The sequence below is a fragment of the Gadus macrocephalus genome, chromosome 9 (assembly GCF_031168955.1).
Source record: "Gadus macrocephalus chromosome 9, ASM3116895v1".
Lineage (NCBI taxonomy): Eukaryota > Metazoa > Chordata > Actinopteri > Gadiformes > Gadidae > Gadus > Gadus macrocephalus.
This window is the reverse complement of record NC_082390.1, coordinates 21,579,534-21,596,136: the sequence shown is the minus strand read 5'-3', so window position 1 is coordinate 21,596,136 and position 16,603 is coordinate 21,579,534. Positions and strand designations below refer to the sequence as shown.

General features: G+C 43.1%; 1 protein-coding gene across 2 annotated transcripts in view; it reads right to left on the bottom strand.

Moving 5' to 3' along the window:
- The window catches only part of swap70b (switching B cell complex subunit SWAP70b), a 58,619-nt gene that overhangs the window by 15,512 nt on the left and 26,504 nt on the right, over positions 1-16,603 (bottom strand). For both annotated transcript variants that reach the window (XM_060061420.1, XM_060061419.1), the window contains one exon: positions 9,045-9,226. In XM_060061420.1, the coding sequence (XP_059917403.1) occupies positions 9,045-9,226 (182 nt within the window). The remainder of the gene's footprint in view (positions 1-9,044; positions 9,227-16,603) is intronic.

Genomic DNA, 16,603 nt, shown 5'->3' with positions numbered 1-16,603 from the left:
AAGAAACAAGAAATATTGGCAATTTATGTTGAGTGTTGAGTCAAGATTCTGCCTATGGCATTTGGATCGTAGGGTCAATGTGTGGAGAAGATGCAGAGAACTCTATGTTGATTGCTGCACCGATAGAGTAACATATTATGGTGGAGGCAGTGTGATGGTTTGGGGCGGCATTTGCCTCACTGGAAAAACATGGCTTGTAATCATTGGAGGCAATCTCAATGCAGAGATATCGAGATGATATTCCTTAACCGGTGGCAATCCCATACCTCCACAGTCTGGGACTGAACATTGAGGCAAGGCAATATGAGGCTTACATGAGAGCTTCTCATCAAGCCACAGCCCAAGATATTTATATTCATCAACTCTCTCTATAAGAGAGTCATCATCAATAAAAATATGAAGTTTCATAAAATCAACATGAAGCTCTTGAAAAAAACTTTTAAGCAAGTTAAGGACAAGTTTAAGGTCAGAGAGAGTGTCCTGTAGTAAGTTTAAAGAAAGCTGCAAGTTATCAGTAGCAGCCTGGGGGGTATCTGCAGTATTGCAGAGAATAGTATCATCTTCGTACAGATGGGCGAGGCAACCAGTTACAGAAGAGACCAGGGGTCTCATTTATAAAACTGTGCGTGGGATCGGTACTAAAAGTGTACGTACGCCCAAAAGCCAAGTTTTGCGTGCGCCAAAAAATATTCAGACTTATAAAAGCCTGCATACGCACACCTCTAAGCAATCTTTGCTTTATAAATCACAGAGTGCCTTCAAGTGTGTGCAGCTGAATCAGCTTCACGTTCCGCCCTGTACACGCCTTTTTATCCATAAATGGTCAATGCAAACAACCTCATGAATGTGCATATAAAACGGACTCAGATGCAAGTATTATGTCTTGTCGGAAACAATGGCACAAGGACTGAGAAAAGCAAAAAAGCAAAATTTCTCGGAGGTTGAAGTGGAGACACGTGTGGGTGAGGTGGAGGCCCAAAAATTTGTTTTGTTCAGCGGTCACGGGACTGGGATCACTAACAACAAAAAGCAGAGTGAGTGGCAACATGTTGCTGCAGCAGTAAACTCTGTCAGTGGCACGGAGCGCACAGTCCCAGAATTAGAAAAGAAGTGGTCTGACATAAAGGTACATATTTTTAAGTACCAATAAATCGTTATGGTCCCTGAAGACCCTCTCCCTCCGAATCCTGCCATTTGCATGGTCCTCCAGCAGTGCCAGCAGTGCCATGGTGCAGCATTACGCACAGGGCTCACCGCTGTATTTATAGGGTTACGGTAATAAGACTGACCGAGAACACCTTGGATAATCAGTTTGTAATCCCCCACGTAAAATGTTCTTCAACATAACCCCTTTTTAATGCCTGATTTGTCATGAAAAGCATCAAGAGGAACGGACAATAATATAACGATTGTGATGAGGAGTATGTGGCTTGGTTTACCCAACTTGGGATTTAATTGACATTTGATTATGTGTTTACAGGGTCACATAAAAATATTATGTTATTGTCACATGTTGGACGGATGTTTTATTCCATGCAGTCGCGCCGTCAGTGGACAGTATGGAGTGACGGGATTAAATATAGATTATTTTTTTTTCATTTTGATTCTAAGGAGATGTTTCTGGAGTTATAACTGAGAAATAACGCAGTTGACTTCAATTATTCTGATTAAATAGATTTAACGCATGATACGGGTTGAAATTAAATTTATGAAGGGCGATGATAAAACATAATCGTTCTTCTCACTCTACATTTCTTCTGTCTGACTTCAGTTCACCACCACACCGTCAGCGTCGCCAATTCTCCTTTTCCTCCAAACCATGCGTACGCATGGGTCAGAGTTTGCTTAGGGCTGTGCACATTCTCCCGCAAAGTTAGTTTTTTATAGATCACAACCTTGGCGTGGGAAGTCACGTACGCCACTTTCAGCCCCGTTTTGTGCGTACGCAACCGTTATAAATGAGACCCCAGCTCATTAATATAGATAATAAAAAGTACAGGACCCAATACTGAGCCTTGAGGGACACCTTTTGTTAAAGATAGGTTGTCATTAAACCACGCAGAAGCACCTGTATCCAAGCCTACGTTGTTGGTTACAAGTGTGATAGCAGTGATGTTTCTATGGTTAGGTCTGAAACCGGATTGGTGAGGACTAAGAATAGAGTGGCTTGACAAGACACACTTGAATTGAGAGTTGACTAAGGTCTCAAGTACTTTGGCCAGGCATGGAAGTGTAGAGATCGGACGATAGTTATCCAGATTCTCCTAACCCTTGTGCAATGGAGTGACACGTGCAGATTTCCAGACCAGCGGAAATAAGCCCGGAGGAATGGAACGATAAAAAATTTAAGACAGTGGCTCACTGATAGTTGGAGCAGCAAATTTGACCAAAAAGGAGTCTAAGGGCCCTATTTTAACGGTCTGAAACGCAAGTGGGAAGCGCAAAGCGCAAGTAGCTTTGTGGGCGGTTCTACGGCGCTATCGCTATTTTACAGGCGGATAAATGACACTTGCGTCGCGGCGCAAGTGTCAAAAGGGTTGGTCTGAAGCAGCCTAGTTACCCGTAGGTGTGGTTTGGGCGTAACGTCCAACAAACCAATGAGAGTGCCAGCTCCCATCCCCTTTAAGAGCCATGAGCGCATTTGAATCGGACGAGTTGATATTTTGACAGCGCGTCTGCAGTCTCCGATGAGACAGATGCACATGAATTTCAAACTGCAAATGGCTCAGTTTATTGCCAAATAATATGGCCTAATTCACACATGGAATAAGGGGTTTTCTTCCACGACTTCAGAAATACTGAGTCCTCAAATAAATTTCGGCAAAGAAAACGTAGGCCTATATGAGATAACATATGATATGCGGTAACTGTGGTTCTATTTAATGAAATACGCAATACATTATAAACATTGTTTCTTATCAGTATTGTATGCTATCCTAATATGCATGTGTCCCCGCGGTAATAGACATTGCCATTGATTGTATTATGCGTTACGTGTTTAGTTTGCGTGTGTTTAAACAGAGCACACACGCGCGCCCGCATTCATTCATTCTTTTTAACACTCACTCGCGGTAAAACAATGTTTTTCACGATCAAATACTCATCAGTCCTAAAAGTTAGGGGCATGTAGGCCTACACGATGTCTCTGTCAAGAAAATATGTGTTTGCTGTACGGTGTTTGCAGATGCATTGATTTAAAAGTACAACTTATTACCGCTGCATCAGCTGTTCTTTCCCAAATAATTTACCAAGAATGTGCGGCTAGGTAGATGGGAGAAGCAAAGTGTATGCGCGAGGTGCACAAGCAATCCGTATGCATCGCATGCGCATGTAGGCATGCGCCCTTAAAATAGCGTCTGAACAACGCGCCACTGACTTTAAACCAGGTATTTCCTGGTCAGTAGCGCAATGGTATTCAGAGACGGCAAAATACCGTTTGCGCCAGAACACGCCTCCTCCTTCCGCCGAACCGCCCCTTGGGGCGCAAGATCATTCCCTAATTTACCGGCGAGTGGCGCAGGTGGCAAAAGAGCGCTCTGCGCCAGTTGTAAACTAGCAACGACACATGCGCCAGTGACTAAGTCACTTGCGCCGGATGCAAGATAGGGCCCTAAGTGATCTTCACCAATCTATGACTTAGGGTCTGTAGATTGTACGGTTCTGAGGACCTTAGTAGATGTAAATGGCTGAAAGGAGAAATGCGAGACACGGTCCAGGGGGTGACCACCATTGAATAAATGACCAGCTTCAGAGACCTCAGAGGGGGAGGGACCAGGAAACAGCTTATCCAATAAATGACGAGCTTCAGAGAAGTGTTTATAAAAGGCAAGTCTAATATCATTTGGATCAGAGATCGCACATTCATTTACTTCAATATTGAGGGGCAGAGCACTAGAGTCCGATTTTTTGTCATGTTGATTTATGGTATAAGATTTATGCCAAAAAGCATTGTTACAACAATGAGATTATCTACCAGACACAAATTTCCTTACTTATTGTGTTTATATATATCCTACCTAGTTTATATATATATCAGTCGAGGCTTCTGCAGTGAGGAGAGGGAGGAAGATCCTCCTGAACATTGTTGAGAATAAAAGATGTAGATTGCCCAGAATACTCTAATGAATGAATGCCCTTAAATATTACTACTTGAATGCCTCTGTATGTAATGTTTGTTTCCCTGGGTAAAGGGATATTAGCACCCCCTATCGCCTATTAACAATTACTTCAGGAGGACGTTTCTCCCGCAGCCTCCGTTAACTCCCATTAATTTCCCCGAAAGTGTTGGCGAAAGTGTTATTTGTGAAATAAGGTTCTTGTTGTTCTTTTAATTGTTTGTTTCTCTGACCATTCTGTTCGATATTGTGGAAAGGATGTTAGTGAATGAATCAGAGCATGATGCATTTTAAACGGCATCACCTTTGGTCTTGTGTCTTCATTTTTCTTAAAACAATTGTAGATGAAAATATACATAGCCAAATTACAACCAATAGCTTCAGTCTTTGAGGGCCCAAAATAGGCCCAATGCTAGGCCCAGATTTTTTTATTTAGTTTTACAAATCAAGAGTAGGCCTGATTTGACTAATTGGCTTTGCATCCTTTCCTTCTGTCCTTGTAGTCCAAGACATGCTGCCCACCAGCTTTCAAAGTACAATGCTGCCACTGGTGGATTTGTATCAATTCACATAATTATCCCTCCCTGCTATTTTGTAGTTCACCAAAACACCCTGAAACAACTTGAGTCTCATATGCCACCATACGCCACTAACAGTGCCAGCAGGCCAATGGCAACCAAGGGCGCAGTCCTTCCGCCCTCACTTTAAAAACCACCAGCCGCCACTGATATATATCAAATCAAATCATCACAAACACACACAAACATAAACACACACAAAATGTTTGTTAATTTGACAAGATTCCACCCTTCAAAGGATTGAATCCAAAACACAAATGATCACGTCAACCACAAAAATATACATAAAAACCTAATTCTAATCTACTCTTTAATCTTTTTCTCATTCATTTGAAAAACAAATGTCTTCGTTCTTCCTTCATGGCGTTATAGGGATTAATGTAAATAATTCAGGAAGTAGGAGGGTAGTTAGTAGTGGTAGTTAATTTTCCAGTAAAACATGAAAGTAAAGTTGTTTTTAAAGCATAATCAAACCCGAGATCAAGTTGGGTGAACCAAAATACATAAATCATTTTGGAGCACCATGGCTGAGGAGGTTTAACCTCAGGAACACAGAATCCTTTCCCTGGATCCTCTCCTGCCTTCTTCATGATCTCCCAGTGCCCATTAGAAAGTTATATACTGATATTAGTTTGCATGCCGGACTGTAGAGGATCTGGTTTTAAAGGAAGTTAAAGAAAGAACAGCCGACTGTGACTCACTATGTTAAAGTCATATAGCGGGCAGGGAAAAATTGTTGAACACTTTAACCACACAGCTAAAAGTGTGGACTGTGGGGTGACGATTTCCAGTTCCTCCTAACGACTAACTGACATTTGTTCCTTTTGATAGTTTGTGTTAAATAACTTCTGCTTATGCTAGTAGCCTCCCTCCACTGGCGTTGCAGAGCCAATCTGTTTTTAACATTCTAACCAGACCTTTGACCTTGAACCTCAGTTGGACCAAATGTTCTTTTGGCCGGGCGGTACATCCTGATGACATAAAACCTCTTTTATCACCAACGTGTGAGCGCTAAGCAGACATCAGTGCAGGACAGTGTGTGAGCACGGTGTGTGAACAGAAACAGCACCACACTCACAGAGACAGTCTCTCTGACTGCTTTGTGTCTGCTGTGTGTATGTTTGTTTGTGTGTTTATGTTTCTGCTAGTTCGTCTAGTTGTGCTCGTGCCAAGAGTGTTGTGCGACCGTGACTTGCAGCTCAACAGAACACTGTTGTGTGTTTCTCATGCTTTCAGGACAAGTCATGTGACAAAAAGAGATTGTTACGGGGGTGAAACCAGTATATGTACTCATCTGCATATACGCTATGGGTGTCAGTCCTTTGTGTGTGTGTGAGCCGTTTGTGCTATAGTGTGTTCATGCCATAGTGTGTGCCATTGTATTTTGTAGAGGCTGAAGTATGACCAGACGGTAAACGTTTTAACACTGCCAATTATCCCTGTCTTATGCACGCCTTTTTCCCGGCATGGTTTGCACGTTTACACTGCCCGAGGAAAGTCCCCTTCCCGGGTGGGTAAATTGATTTGACCCTCCTGGACCGTACACACATTGGCGGTTTCTTTCTGATGTAAATGCGACTAGACGGCTCTGCGGTTCCAGGGGCAGGACTTGGGTTGTGTTGTCTAGACAGATACACTACAGCAATATCAACATGAGTAGTTCTAACTGGCGAGACAGTGAAATCCATGGGAGAGAAGGTGATGCAGTCGAATTAAATGAAGACGGGAAAAGATGGTGCGATCTACAAGAAAGACGTTTTTTATCCTCTGGATAAAAAACAAGCGGTCAGAAAATGTTGGCGTTTTTGCACTTGGAAATAGTTAATCCCGTTTTTATCCTACACTCAGATGTATACTAATTCTTGCATATGAGTAAAAAAATTAGAACATTTGTTGAATGCAAACTATTCTAAAGAGGTCTACTCCCTCGGTTTTACACAGGCAAGGCAGTGAAATTGCCGGGCGTGCCAAGCCGTGGCTTGGCTGTGTAAAGAATTGTTTAAGTTGTTTTTATAAAGAAAACAGACTGTTTGTGTTTGAATCTAACTGAACCACAAGCTGTGTGTCATTACTGATGGATACCCCGTTTCTTTTCGGACGTTTCTTTTTTTTTTTTCAGGGACATTGTTGTGATATGATAGAATTATATAAGAATTACTTACAACCCATTAAACCTTAAATCTGATGCAACGTTTCAGTTTGAAACAAGATGAGGAACATATTACCCTCCAACATTTGATCATCCACACTACACACTACGCAACATCACACTATGCACAACACACAACACTACTAACACACTACACACACACTACAAACAACGCACAACACTACACAGACACTACACACACGCTACACAAAACACACCACACCCACACACAAACTACACACCAACACAAACTACTACGGTCTATAAATGTGGTTTACGCCTCAGCCTGCATGAGGAATGTGTATAGAAACATCGACCGGGCGTTTCTTCACCTTGTCCTAGCACTTATCCAGTGTTCACTGTGACTAGGCCTAACCCACCTGATTGGTTCAACTGGTTTATCCGCTGGCTAGAGTTTGGAAAAATCTAAACTGTTAATATTAATGTTGCCTTTTCTTTAAACAGACAGACAGACACACACACACACACAGATAGACAGTGGCAACCCGACCCGGGCCAATTAAGGACATGCAGCGCACCTGAGGAACAGGTGGAGAAGCAGGGCTTAAATAGCCTGCTTTTATGCACTCATTCGGGGCTCTCCCAGCCCTGGAGCTCCTGTACGGAGAGACCGGTCCTCGTGGGTGAAGGGATTCCACCCACGGGGGATAGGACCGTCGATTCCTCCCAGGTTTTTTCGTTGTTGTATTATTTTCAGTATGAGACTTGTTTGATTTTGGATTAAACATGCCTTTTTGGCTTTTGCCCAGCAAAGTTGTGTCCTGTTTCGGGAGGTGGTGGTTCGCTCACCGTGCCGGGTTGTCACAACACACACACACACACACACACACACACACACACACACACACACACACACACACTCACTCACACGATTCCCCCTCCCCCCGGGGGTCTCATCCACATCCACAGTGTGTGTAATTATTTATGAGGGGGAGGGGTCTCCTGCTGTTCATATTCATGAGGGCAGGCAGGGCTGAAACTGACCCCTCCCACAGAGAAGTTGTTCTGCTTTGATCTTTTTCAGGTCAGCTCATTAAGGCCCCGTCCACACAAAGCCAATTTCATGGGGAAACCGCAAAGGTCTTGTACGGTTCGGCCTTCCGTCCACACGAAGCCGGCGAATCCGCTGACCGAAACCGTAAACTTCTGAAACCACCCTCGGAGGTGGTTTCAAATCTACCCAGTTTCGTTTTGGATTTGTCTAGACGCCTGAAACCGTAAATGGTGGTTGCACTTCGGCCCAGCACGCCTCAGCCCAGCAGTGAAGTTGTGGTATAGCCCAGCTCAGTTACGGCTCGTGTTTCCACCGCCGACAGTACCCTTATGGTAGGGCGGGGTTTAAGCCGGATGGTGATAGCCGTGGCAGCTACTTAAGCATAGCACGTAAGCATGACCGCATAGCAGCCCCTCACAGTGTAGCCTGCAAATAAATCCAAGGAAAAAGAAGAATGCGAAACAAGAAGGACGTCTAACTTTTGCGCAACATTTTCTTCAATAAACGAAGCCTTCGCTGTTGTCTAGAAATACCTTGCGGATAATGTGTTTATTTGTTATTATCCCCCTGTCACACAAAAGTGATGATTCTGTCGACCAATCAACAGACGGCGTGTGTAGCTCAAAGTTGTTGGCACCCTTTCAGACGTTTCAGTACCCCAACGGAGGAGTACTGCGAGATGAGTACGGCTCAATACGGCTCAGTCCGGATCACGCCCACTTTTGGCCCGCAACCGCCCTTGGAAATGCACCATAAGTTCTTGTTGAATGTTCTTGTTCTTTATGTGGAGGATTTCTTTCTTTGATGTGTGTCTGTGTGTATTAGAGCGCTGGTCATTCAAAAAACATAAGGGTACTGCCGGCGGTGGAAACGCGAGCCACACCTAACCGCACCTAATCAAAAAATCTAACTGCAGCGCTCAGTGGAAACGCGCCATTAGAGAACGTCACCTGGCAGAGTTGAACGGTAGCAGACTTGGGGAAACATACAACCTTAATCAGGTCTAATTGTATTGATTATGAATGACACCCGACACAGCCCGTGATTTCATGGAGAGGAAGGTTAATGTGCAATTCTGACGTGAGCGACTTACCCTTAACCCTGACTATAAAATGATCCTACCTCCAGGCTGGGATCATTCGCAGGGTGCAGATCTAGGAAGAGGGTTGGGGTTGGGGTTAACCCACCTTCCTCATGGCCTCCAGCTCCTGCTGTTTGGTGTCATTGGCAGCCGTCAGCTCCTTCATGCGGGCCTCCAGGTCCTCCTGCTCTGCCTGCAGCCGGGCCCGCTGCTCCCTGCGCCTCAGACGGGCCTCGCGGTGCGGGGCGGGCAGGCCCAGACGCAGCAGACTCACACACGTCTGGATGGCTGTGGACCAGAGACCACCAGGTCAGAGGGAAATGATGGAGAGATATGAGATCTAGAGGTATGGTGTGATAGAGATATGATGGAGAGATACGAGATCTAGAGGTATGGTGTGATAGAGATATGATGTGGAGATATGAGATCTAGAGGTATGGTGTGATAGAGATATGATGGAGGGATATGAGATCTAGAGGTATGGTGTGATAGAGATATGATGTAGAGATATGAGATCTAGAGGTATGGTGTGATAGAGATATGATGTAGAGATATGAGATCTAGAGGTATGGTGTGATGGAGATATGATGGAGAGATATGAGAGCTAGAGGTATGGTGTGATAGAGATATGATGTAGAGATATGAGATCTAGAGGTATGGTGTGATAGAGACATGATGTAGAGATATGAGATCTAGAGGTATGGTGTGATAGAGATATGATGTAGAGATATGGTGTTATATAGAGATATGTAATATATAGATATATGGTGTGATCTAGAGATATGTTGTGATAGAGATATGATGCAGAGATATGGTGTGATATATAGAGATATGGTGGAATATAGAGATATGGTGTGATACAGAGATATGGTGTGATATAGAGATTGGGGGCCCTATTTTAACGGTCTGAAACGCAAGGGAGAAGCCCAAAACTGAAGTAGCTTTGTGGGCTGGGCTCTGGCGCTGTTGCTATTATCCCGGTGGATAAATTACTCTTGCGCCCGAAAATCTAAAATGGGCTGGTCTGAATACCCGTAGGTGTGTTTTGGGCGTAACATGCAATAAACCAATGAGAGTGCCATCTCCCATCCCCTTTAAGAGCCATGAGCGCATTTGAACCTGACGAGTTGATATTTTGACAGCGTGTTTGCAGTCTCCGATGAGACAGTTGCATGACCACATGAATATCAAACTTCAAATGGCTCAGTTTATGGCCAAATAATATGGCCAAATAATCTGGCCTTATTCACACATGAAATAGCGTCTTCTTCTACAACTTCAGAAACACTGAGTCGTCATGTAAATATCGGCAAAGAGAACTTAACACATATATGATATGCAGTCCTGTGGCCACAACTGTGGGTCTATTTAATGATATGCGGCAATACATTAGCAAACATTGTTTCTTACCAATATTGTATACATTATCGTTATCTGCTTGTGTTCATAATATGCATGTGTCCCCCCGTTAATGTACATTGCCATGGACTGTATTATTCGTTGGGTGTGTTTAAACATATGGCTGCACACGTACAACAAGCATCACCTGCATTCATTCATTCTTTTAAACACTCACTCGCAGTAAAACTATGTTTCCTCCCGATCAAATACTCGTCAATCCTAAAAGTTATGGGCTTGTACATGTTGTCTGGGTCAAGAAAATACGTATTTGCTGTACAGTGCTTGCAAATGCATTGATTTAAAAGTACAACTTATTGCCGCTGTATCAGCTGTTCTTTGTTTTCCTATTATTATTATTATTATTATTATTATTCTGTCATGGGAGTCTATGGCAGCCCATAGAACGCCTTGGTCAAAAGTTGTTAAATTTGGCACACTGGTTCAGGACCGTCCCATTAGCCCATCGGGCAAATTTGAGGTTGCTAGCTCATCAGCTCTAGCGCCACCAACAAGTCAAAGTTGGACATGCATTCATGTTTATAACTTTCGACCCATTCATCCAATATTGACAAACAAGGTGTCATTTGATTCCTTGTTCCAAGCCGAGTTCAACGCACCCTATGTCGTCGTTTTGCACCATGATGGATTTTCCGCCATCTTGGTTGATGTAAAAAACCTTCAAAATGCATCTCCTATCACAAATTTGGTCCATTCCTCTCGAAACTTGGCACACATGATCTTCAGGCCAGATTTTGACCGCAAAGTCGCCAAACTGGAAGTGAGCCAATATCTCAGCAGCCCTTTGACACATCAAAACCAAACTGTTTTTAATGTAGCGCTGTTATTAATGTAGATGTGTTTGAACTCCTCTCTCTATTCACATGTAGCCTAGAAATCTAGACGCCCTAGCGTCAGCAAATTGAATTTGCAGCCAGGGAGGTCTAGCCTTCTGTCGGCGTTTTTCGCTGCTGGAAACAGAAAATGTGAAAGGCCAATCAGATCGTGAGGGGCGGAATCTAGCCGAATGACGACAGAGCTGCGACAGTTCCGTGTTAGAGGTAAACAATAATGGCTGCTGCTGCTGGCGAACAGCTGTCTTTCGACTCGGCTTTGGCCGCGACTCTTCAAGACTTGAAGTTATCCTTTTCTTTGAGAAATTAACAAAGAACTGCACTGAAGTCTTTCCTGGAAAAGAAAGATGTATTCAGAGTTTTGCCGACCGGATACGGTAAAAGTTTGATTTACCAACTAGCTCTGCTGGTGGGGAAACGTATGGGACTCTGCCACAGCCCTCTCAATCCAGCATTCGCAACACTTCCCCATGGAAATTTCCGTCGCTCCGACTACGTCACCTTCTTCGTTGCTCTGATTGGTTGTAGCGCTATCCTATTGCGTGCAGAGGGAACTTGAAAGACAACCGCTTATCCCGCCTACACTGCCACCGTACGAGACCAGGCTAATTCACATGAGTATATTTCAAACAAATTTTCAATGTCTGGTGATACTATCAGACTTCCCCTTATAGCGAGTAAATGACTTCTCACGGAAACATCCGCGACAGCTAATCATATTCGACCACAAAGCCGCCAAATAGGAGGTAAGCAGATTTCTCAGCAACCCTTTGACATATCATAACCATATATGACCGCCCCATATAGCTAATAAAATATATATTAAAATATTGCCAGAAATTGGCCGCCATGTTGAAAGTTGTCAAAATCAATAGTACATATCAACAGGCCACAGATTATGTCCAATCATCATGAAACTTGCCATACATGATCTTCAGACCAAGCTGAACAAAAGTGCCCAACAGCTTTTTCTAATTCAAAACTTTCTGGCCGTGACAGCCATCAAACTTGACAGCAAAGCCGCCAAACAGGAAGTAAGCCTGTTCTCAGCAACTCTTTAACATATCGTAGACAAACTTTGCCACATAGACTCATGACACCATTCTTGGGACACCCAAACAATTTGGTGACCTTTGACCTCAGGGGGACGTCAAACAACAATGACTTTATTTACCATTCCGCCCAATTACAATATAAAATGCAATTCTTACTGGATTAAGATAAAATAAAATAGACTTTATTGTCATTGTACAGTCACCTATACAACGAAATTGGGAGATTAGATGCTTCATGAACCACCTCAACATTGGATGCTTGTTAACATTGTGTTTCTGTTAGGGATATTGCTCCTAATACCCCTATGTATTTGTGTCATTTGCTCTGTCAGGCAGACGATAATGCGCCCTGCCGCCCTTACGCCCGTAGGGTAATTTTTCCACTTTGTAAACATTGACGCGTACTCGCATAATGCTGTAGTTCATTCCACCAGCTGTTGTTATCACTAATTACTGAGACGGACATCATGTAGCCACCTAGCCGATTACGTCTTAGAGAATTAGTTTATCGAGTCCTATTCTGCTTGACACCCACATTGCTGCTCGCAGCTATATTTAGGGGTCCAAGCCAACAGGTTGGATCCCTATTGTTTTTGTAAGGATTTTTATTGTTATACTTACCTCATTAGAAGTGGTACCACAGCCCAAACCGTAAATGGTGCCGACAAGCCAATTGCATGACTATATCCAGATCTGTTCGGACTACGCAGACGACAAAATCCAGAAACACCGGTCACTAGGTGGCGCTATACCAAGGAATACGCGTTTGGGGCTATAAGTCCCACACCGAACATCCCACAGTCCAAAACGTTATACACACAGATTCACTGGAGTCTGCTGCATCTTTTGGCATAGGCCACGCCCATTTGCGTCCATAATTTATTTTCACAAAATCGCGAAAACCGCTAAACTGCCTTTTCCCAACTCCTCTCACATTTCTTTACCAATTGACACCAAACTTTGCACACGACATCTTCAGACGCACAAACTATTTTGACTCGACCGTCGATGACGAAACGGCAGCGTTTGGAATATTTGTTTATTAGCTACGTTAAACATGGAAAATCATTAATCCCCAAAAATCCAAAATTAGACATCGGATCGAGTTCAAATTTTACCTTTGTCTAATCTAACCTTAATGTCGTTCGATAAAAAAATCGTAAAAAATCGCCATTAGGGGGCGCAATAAACGAGAGAATTGTTCATCTCCTAACTGGCCAAAGGAATGTTCTGAAAACGCGTTTGGGGATATAACTCCCACACCGAACCTCTCACAGTCAAAACCTTTATATCCACAGGTTCACGGTAGCGTTTTGAACACATGCTTCGCGTTGTGCTGGCGAAATGCACATTTCTTGGACCCCTGCATAACTGCTTGCAGTTCTAGTTGTTATTATTATTTTAACGCATGGCATAGCCTACTACAGTTTTCATTCATGCAGCCCCTATGGATTTTTTTTTTCCACAATCCACATGCTATCTCAAACTTTGACATCATAATATTTAAATTAGGCTAATTGTTTGCATGTTGGTCGTGTAGAAAGTAAATTGCGCTGGATGCAAGTTAGGGCCCATGGTGTGATATAGAGATAATATGTAGAGATATGCTACCATATAGAGATTAGGGCTGGGATAAACGATTAATCTAGCAATTATTTTTTCGATGCATCGATTAATCTAACGATTCATTTTCTCAGTCCGATTCGATTTGGATTCGATTCGATTATCGATTATCTCCCCATTAATTGACTAATAGCAATTTATACATGTTGATTTACACATCTGAATGAAAAAAACATGAATTCCTTAACATTGCAATACATGTTTATTGCCTTTAAATTCCAAAATAAAAGTGAAAAGTAATGCATTCTTATAATTCTACAGTGCTCGGTCATCTGCAGCTGCTCCCGGGTGGCGCCTCTTCGGGTGCTGGTGTATTGCCGTGGTGCTTGAATGGAAAGCCATCTCCATTTTGCAAAGGCGACATATCACAGAATCGTTTTCTTTTACATTAAAGAATTCCCATACTTTAGAGGAACGAGTGCGTGGCGCCTTGCGCTTATGAATGTCTGAGGAGCCACTCGCGTTGCTACTACGCTCCGGCGCCGCCATCTTTGTTTAGTTTTTTTCGAATCGACGCGCATTTTTCGTGTCAACGTAATTTATGCGTTGACGTCATCGATTACGTTGACGCGTTGTCCCAGCCTTAATAGAGATATCTTATATAAAGAGAAATGGCGGGATCCAGAGATATGGTGTGATATAGAGATATGGGGCCCTATCTTGCACCTAGCGGAATTTACTTTCTACACTGACACATGCATCGCTAGTTTGCATCCGGCGCAAAGCAGATTTTTCCCCGTAGTCAACTCGCACCACTAAATTTGCGCCCTGAGAGGCGTGTCGGCGAAAAACAGAGACGTGTTCCAGCGCAAATGCTACATGGTGCTATCTGACAGATCGATAACAAAGTTGCGCGTCTGACCGACAAATACCTGGGCCCCGTTTCCCGAAAGCATCGTTAGCCTAAGTGGATCGCAGAGTGGGTCGTACGAGCATCGTACAGTTTTCACACCGTTTCCCGAAAGCATCGTTGGTAACGAACGTCTTGAAAACGCTCATAGCTAACGAGTGCTCCAGGGTACTCGTAGGACACTAAGAGCATCGTTAGCCTACTATAGAGTGAACTCATTATTGCATGCGGGTGTCTTCATTCATAAAAAAATGAAAACATTCGGGAGTAAGCAATAATACAAATTATTCTAAAGAGGTCAGAGACTCCGTGCACAGCCCCGCCTTCCCCAGTGAACCAAGAAATCCTGCGGCGTGACGAACGGGGGATTTGACCCCCTCGGTTTTACACAGGAAACTTGAGATAAGAAGGTGAAATCGCCGGGCGTGCCAATAAGCTGCGACAGAACCGGCTCGGCAGTGTAGAAAGACCTATAGCCAGGGTTCGAGTTAGGTGGGAGGCAGTGGGAGCTGAGCTCCCATAAAGAGAGGTCTGGCTCCAATGAAAGCAGTTAACTAAAATAGCTATTTTCCCTTCCACATGCAGAGTAATATTGACGTTAAGTGGGATAATAGAACGCCGGTCATTATCGGGAAAATAAGCCCAGACAGGGCGAACCGGACACCGACTCGAAACGGAGGTGCTTCGATGATTTATTATTTATTTTCGATAATGAGCGGCTACTTGCCAAACGAAAAAATAACTTCGAAAGGTGTTTTTTTACAATTTATTTGTTACCAACTTCCCATACGTAGTGTTGATCAGCAGAGAAATAGTTAGCCAAAGACGTTGACGTCGCTTAGCAACCAAAGAAGCTGGCGTTGTTGTGAAGGGCCCATGCAAGTGAACGGAGCGTTCCACGGCATTGAGAAGAGCTGTGTCATAATAGCCCATATTTACGTCCTATTTCCCCCTCCCCCCGTCAAAATTCAGCACAAGGCCGGTACGGTCTCCCCCCACCGTCAACAACTTTAAGAGACCCCCACAGAGATGGAATCATAACTCGAACCCTGCCTATAGCCTACTTCATCCTGCCCAACAATATGGGCAGGATGAAGTAGATCCAAGCTCTCCTAATCGGGGTCAGCAATAGCCGCGTTTGAATGATAATGTATGAATGCAACGTTGCATTTTTAATGTCTACAAATATTCTATACTAGAGAGCCAATCAATGCAACCTTATGCGGAATCAGATAAAGTCGGCTCTCTTGCTGCGCAAAATATATGTTTAAAAAATCAGCACATTAAGATAAATGTAGTTGTCACACAAGCTATTTTGGATTTTTGTAATATGGAATTATTTCAGGGGGGGAAATGCCGTGAATAAATGTATGCACAGTGCGTTCAGGATTAGGACTGATATATATGTCGGCCTAGGCTTAATCAATTGTGTTTTAATTAGAGCTGTCAAGCGATTAAAATATTTAATCGTGATTAATCGCATTAATGTCATAGTTAACTCACGATTAATCGCGATTAATCGCAAATTCTTTTTCTATGCTAAATATCCCTTGATTTTTTTGTCCCATAATTCTTCTCATTTTAATTCTCTTATCAACATGGTGAAGTGCATCGGCTTGCCTTGTGCAAATGATTTTTTATTGATAACAACATTGGCATATACTGATCAAAACAGGACGATACAAAAAAAGAGCCTATAGTGCAATTAAACGACTGCTTTGAACAAATTTCATTTGAACATAGCAGTCAGGCTACTGCTTCTTTGTTTTGAGCCAAAGACAAAAAAATATATATATATTATTATTATTTATTTTTTTAATAAAACAATTGCGTTAATCGCGCGTTAATTTTTTTAACGCCGTTAAAATGGGTTTGCGTCAACGCC